The 6,223-nt window shown below is 52.8% G+C and overlaps 1 protein-coding gene across 1 annotated transcript; it reads right to left on the bottom strand.

Moving 5' to 3' along the window:
* Positions 1-416: 416 nt before the first annotated feature.
* Positions 417-4,140, bottom strand: CCL25 (chemokine (C-C motif) ligand 25). Its single transcript, XM_005870702.2, has 6 exons — positions 4,127-4,140; positions 3,836-3,937; positions 1,662-1,779; positions 1,440-1,564; positions 1,014-1,133; positions 417-775 (listed from the first exon to the last, which is right to left on the bottom strand). The coding sequence occupies exons 2-6, from the start codon at positions 3,906-3,908 to the stop codon at positions 768-770; spliced, it is 444 nt and encodes a 147-aa protein (XP_005870764.1). The 5' UTR covers positions 3,909-3,937; positions 4,127-4,140; the 3' UTR covers positions 417-767.
* Between the last annotated feature and the right edge of the window lie 2,083 nt (positions 4,141-6,223).

The raw sequence follows: 6,223 nt of genomic DNA, 5'->3' as shown, positions 1-6,223 counted from the left end.
ACCCTGAAATTTGCCCCCTCCTCCTCCTGCAGAGCAGTCACTGAACTCTGTCCTAGCTGGGGTCTGGTTCACCCAAACTATCAGGAGCTTCTGGGCACCCATCAGAGCTTACAGAGGCTTCATCCATTAGCCGGTTATGACAACCCAGGGACCTGGGCAAAGCAAGCATGTGACCCCACTTTATAAACCAGGAAGGAGGCAGCAAGAGAGTGGAGCAGTTTGCTCAAGGTCACCAGCTGAACATGCACCTGGTCCTATATCTAGCAATCCAGTGCTCGGCCCCCCGGAGATGTCTGCTATCCTGGAGTGAGAGGGGATCATGTGGAATTCAGCTCAGGTTGGGACTGGCACCCCATAATGAAACATGACAGAGACAGGAATGATGTCCCACCAAAGGTTTATTTTTAAAAGCACAGCTCAAGAGGGGTGTCCATGGATGGACTAGAGCTTTGCAAGGGCCCAGAGGGACATAGACAGGTGTAGCCCCAGAGTAGGTGACAAAAGACTGCAAATGGGTGGTGATCCTTGATGATTGTCCATCAGAACCGTTGGCCAGGGCAAGCTCTGGTTCTCAAAGAAAACAAAGGGCTCCCTCTTTACAGCTGCCTAAGGAGCAGGAGGTGGCGGGGTGAGAGACCAATGCAGACTTGGGTACAGGCTTGGAGAGTTGGCTTGAAGGATAGAGCAATTGGGGGGCTGCAAGGCAACAGTCACGATGGAGAAACTCCAGCCCATCTTGAGTTGATTGATCCTGGAGATGTGCAGTCTCACAGTCCTGCAGGAGAGATTGGAGAGGACTGGAGAGGACGGCAGGTGACAGAGAGTGGAGTGGAGCTGAAGTTTCCTGGGCTGGGTCAGTTGTGGACACCTAGGACGCTCTCATGTGAACCTGTGGGGCTGACCACAGAACCAACCCTCCTTGGTCATGCTGATGAGTCCTCGACCCAATCTGGGCTCATCATGAGCCCTCATCATGATGAGCCCAGAGATGGTAACATGATCCAAGTCCTTACCTGGATTAGCTATTGTTGGGAGGGAGGCATTCCTCTTGCTGCTTCCGATGCCACCTCTAAACAAGGAGGGTGGAACCCTGTAGGTTCCAGAGCTCAGCTTCTTCCCAGTAGTGTGAGAGCCTGTCAGAAAGACGGAAATAGAAACAGATAATAGATTCATCAATACCCTTTGAGCACCTGGATCCAGCCAAGCCTGAAGCCATTAGCTGGTCATTTGAACTGATGAGTTTCCCATTTGCTTGACTTTCCCATCTCTGGCAATTGAAAGTGTTTTGACTAAAAGAATTGCTCATTCACTCAGTCTCCCACTCCCCAGCAACTGGCTTTCTTTGGGGTGTGGGCAGCTGTCAGCGTGCTAGGCTGCAATCCCCTCCTTTGGGGGTTGAGAAGCTCAGTAGCCTGCAGCTGGGCTGGGGTCTCACCCACCTTGGAAGTTTCTCGAGGTGCCTTGGTGATGCTTTTTCCGATGATTCAGTAACCTCATCCCATTTTGTACCCACTTGGCCTTTGGGTTCCCACACACCATCTTATGTCTGCGAGGGAAGTGGAATCTGTGCAAGTGGGAGTGGAGTGCAAGGTTAATGTGTAAGTGGGAAGCAAAGTTATGTGTGAGCTCCCACCCACCGTAGCCCCCATTGTCCCACTCACATCACAGCGGGTAGGTTACAGCTCCCACTCACATCCTGGTGATGGTAACTATGGGCCCGCTGGAGCACAGTCTGCTTGATGTAGGGATGGTAAGCCAGGCAGCAGTCCTCAAAGACACCTGCAATCACAGTCACCCAGGCTCACTTTTCTTTTTTGTATTTTTATTTTTGTTGTTAATCCTCACCTGAGGATATTTTTTCCATTGATTTTTGGAGAGGGAGGAAGGGAGGAAGGGTGGGAGGAAGCAAGGAGAGAAACATCAAGTTGAGAGAGACATTGGTTGCTTTCCCGCATGTGCCTGCAATCTAGGTATGTGCCCTTGACCGGAAATTGGTGCACAGGCCATTGAGTGACACAGCCATGGCCAGGCTCAGTTTTCTATGTATCTGTGTGGCTGCATTTGCACTGGGTGTGCAGGCACAGCCACCGATGTAGGCACCCTCAAACATATCATGACTGTCCCAGGCCCCATGGAGGCTGAGGGATAGCCCAGGTGATAAGGAAGCCATTAGGCTCACCTTTGGTCCTTGATATGGGGACAGCTGGCAGGAGTTGGAGAGGGCCTGAAACCCTGGCTAGGAAGAGCCCAGGACCTCAAAATGAATGGGAGACCAAGGCCATTTCTACTCCTGCTCTGGGACAGAGGGCAAGGAGGGCAGATGCAGTACCCTGAGGAGGGGCCAGGGGCCACCACTGCCATCTGGGTCCCTCCTCCTAAAATGAGTGGGCTGGCCTGCTGTTCCTGATGTCCTGGTTCCTGCTCCAGATTGGCCTTTCCCCACCTAGGTCTACCCCAGGTACCTCCTCTCTGTTCCCATCAGAGTCACCTCTCTGAGTCACCTGACCAGAAACCGGGAGGTCTCTGTTCATTTACCCTTTAGTTGAATAAAAGCATTTAGAGTTCCTACTCAGGGCCAAATGTCTGGATAAACAGAAGGGAATTGGACCTAGTGTTGTCATCAGGGATGTCCTGGCCTAGCAGCAAGACTAGGAAATTGATCTATGCTGAGAGGGGGAAGTTCAGAAGGGGAGGCACTCAGAGGAGGAGGTGCTGGTGCCAGAGGGTCTGGAAGCAAAGGATGAATTGATGCAAAAGATGGTACAGAGGCCTTCAAGGGATCTGTCCCTCTACTGGCCCCTGGAGTGACCATGACTAAGCCCTGGCAGAGTGAAGCCAGAAGGAGGGGTAAAGGAGAGGGCAAGAATGGCCCCAGAGAGCAAGGGGCAGTGGAGTCAAATGGATCCTGGGGCACAGTGTCAGGCAAGCAGTTCCTCAGGCTAGGGGCCAGGATCAAAGGGCCTGGGCTTGCCTGCCTGCTGGAATGAGCCTCTGATACCAGGGCAATGGAAACTAAGCCCAGCCCCCTCTGGGGCAAAGGCTAAGATCTGCTGGGGGACAGGAGAGAGCCTAGTAAGGGGTGGGTGGGGCAGGCGGACCTCGACCCTGCCCTGCCAGCTGCTGGGGTTCGGTTGCCTCCCCTGGGCCCACTGCGATGGAGGGCACCGTGGCGGGGCTCCTTTCTTGGGGTATTGCATGCCCAGAACTGGCTTTTAGTCGCCAAAATCCTCAAGTGCCTAATCTAGGGAGAGGAGGGAAGGTATTTCCCAATAATAACAGTAATTACTGTTGGTGCTGCAGGTACTGGGCCAAGCGTTTTGCAGGCATTAGTCCATTGGATCTTCATGGCCCCTCTCTCTACAGCGGGAATTTGGAGCCCCACTTTGCACATGAGGAAACTGAGGCCCATAAAGGCTGAGTAGTGACCCTCAGCCTGACCACCCAGTTAGCCCGGGTTGGGGGAAGCTGGGAAGAGGACCCTTTCCTGCTAGTCTCTGGGGCTCTACAGGGTGAGATCACTGCAGTGTGTCCCTGGTGACAAGGGGCTAGGCCACTATGGGAGCCACCCTCTGCTTCCCACATTCCCTGGGCTGACTGGAGTCCCTGCAGGAAAGACTTGGGTCATGGGCTTTGGTGGAGGCACCACAGGGACTGCACAGATGCCAGGAGTTTCCGCATGCCTGGGGATGGGGTAGCTGTCAGAGAATCTGATGGTAGAAATCAGCTCAGACTTTTAGAGGAAGGGATAGGCAAATGGGAGGGGGGGCAGACAGAAGGATGGATGGGAAGGGGGGGAACCTGGGGGGAGGAGAGTAGGTATGGCCCCAGACAGTACCTTGAGCTTGGACAGCAGGGGCCCAGGTGCCTATGAAGCAGGTCATTAGGCAGGCCAGGAGCCACAAGTTCATGGTGCAGATTTGTTCTCCTCCTCCTGATCCTTGAGGGATAACAGGGGAGGTGGGAGGGAGGTAAGGAGAACACCAAATGGACAGTAGCAGGCACTGGGAACACCCCCCTCCCATCTCAAGCCAGGACCCTCTGCAAGGGAGGCAGGCAGCACAGGATCGGGCCAAGTGGTTCCTGGGAGATCAGCTGCTGGTCTCGGTTGCAGCGAGGGGACACTTACCAAAGCCTACGGGGCTCCTGGTGCCTCCGGAGTATGGGCAAGCTCTCCTGCCCACTAGCCAGCAGGTGTTCTCGCTTTATAGATGGAGCCCCACCCTGCACCACCCGTCCTCCACCCTCTTCCTCCTCCTCACCTGTTCTCCCACTCCACCTCCAGGCTTCTCTCTCCTGCCCCGCCCTCCTCTCTTCTCCCGTTTCTCTTTCAGCTCCTTTCTCCGAGGTCAGGACACATGTGGAGGGAGTCGGGGGCAGCTGGGGATGAGAGGACCCAAATCAGGAAACAATGAGTCCCTCAACTAACTACTCAGAGGTGCAACCGACAGGGGGTTGGCTTCCTTGGCAATAAGAGGCTGAAGATGCCTGCAGATAGACAGCCCAGCCCTGCCAGGCCACTGGAAGGCTGGCTACCCTGTGACCCCTCGCGACTTCCTTCCCTATCCCAGGCCTCTCAGCCAGCACCCTGCTTTCTCCCTGAAGGACCCTTTCTTCTCCTCCTATTCCCTCCCCTCTCAAACACCTGGGTGGCTTCTTGTGGACAGGTGTCAGGCTGCCTAGAGCCCAGGAAACAGACTTTACCTCTGCTCCCCACTCCCAAGCCACCTGTTCTCTTGGGACCCTGACTTCACATGGCTTTTCTCTCCTTCCACACAATGGGGTGACTTATGTCACAGAAATGATCTGGTGTTGAGAACAGGCAAATCTATAGAAACAGAAAGTAAAATTAGTGGTTGCCATGGGCTGGGAGGAGGGGAGACTGAGTGACTGCCAACAGGTTGTTGGTGGTGTGTTGTTTTTTTTTTTTGTTTGTTCTGAAATTAGATAGTGGTGAGCATCCAGCGACTCTGAGAATACAGTAAACATTACAGAATGGGCCACTTGCAATGGGTGCAACATACATATGTGAATTTTATCGAATATTCTTGAAAATAATCTCAATAAAACTATTAACTACAACAAATGTTCTGGTTTTGGAAGAAAAGTCAGGAGCCCCATGTAGCCACATCACCAGGAATAAACGCCACACTAGTAGTGTTACAGAAGACCAGAGAAAACCCAAGCAATGCTTAGAGAAATGGAGTTACACTGCTTTATTATGCCTGTGGTCTCAGTGGAGTCACCTCCAAAAAAAAAAATCTGAGCCAAAAACATGGAGGAAGCTTTACCTTTTTATATCTTTCCACCCCTTTGTCTCCCAAATAAGAGTTTTTCCGGACCTTCTGCAGACTTTACCAAGAGCTCTATGTAAGTTGTTTTGGCAGGCAGCTTGTAATCTTGAGCGCAGCACAACTTAGTAGATAACTAACAGGCACCTGGTATGGGGGTGGGTAGAAACAGCAGCAGAGCGGCTTGCAAGGTCAGACAGTTGAATTCATAGAACAAGACTATTTATGCATAGTGGAAAATTCAAACAGCAGTTTTTACAAATAGAAGCTAATATAGAGAGCATTAGCCTTTAGCCTTCTCAGTAGGCATCTCTTCTTTCCCTGGGTCCTATGGCCCAGCTGAAATAGGGATGCGGGTGTGGGAGGGAAGATGGGGTGCAGGTAGGGGAAAGGGAGCTCTGCAGAGCACTCACAACTGATCGCTTTTAACTTTTTAAAAAAATGTTTTTATTGATTTTAGAGAGAGAGGGAGAGAGAGAAAGAAATAGAAACATCAGTGAGAGAGAAACATCAACATCAACATGAGAGAGAAACATGAATTGGCTGCCTCCTGCATGCCCCCTGCCAGGGATCGAACCCGCAACCCGGGCATGTGCCCTGACAGGGAATCAAACCGATGACCTCTTGGTGCATGGGTCGATGCTTAACCACTGACCCACACAGCCCCGGCTGCTTTTAACTTTTAGTTTCCGGCATTATTAGCTGTAGACCACTCTGGGTATTTATAACAGCCTGCACCCCTCTTTCATTTCTCCTGCTCCACCGGAGCCCGTGGTGGGGCAGCTCCTCGCCCCTGCCCTAGCTGAGTCGAAGCTGGCTGGTTGGGGCTTGGCGTGGGGCGGGCCTTGATGAAGGCGCTGGACTAGGGTCAGAGCTTTCTGGGTGGGGCTTACACCTCAGGGCGGAGCCTACAGCCCTGCCCTGTCCCATCCCCG

The sequence above is a fragment of the Myotis brandtii genome, unplaced genomic scaffold (genome assembly GCF_000412655.1).
Source record: "Myotis brandtii unplaced genomic scaffold, ASM41265v1 scaffold321, whole genome shotgun sequence".
In the NCBI taxonomy this organism is placed as follows: Eukaryota; Metazoa; Chordata; class Mammalia; order Chiroptera; family Vespertilionidae; genus Myotis; species Myotis brandtii.
The sequence above is the reverse complement of the archived record's forward strand: the minus strand, read 5'-3'. Positions and strand labels throughout refer to the sequence as shown.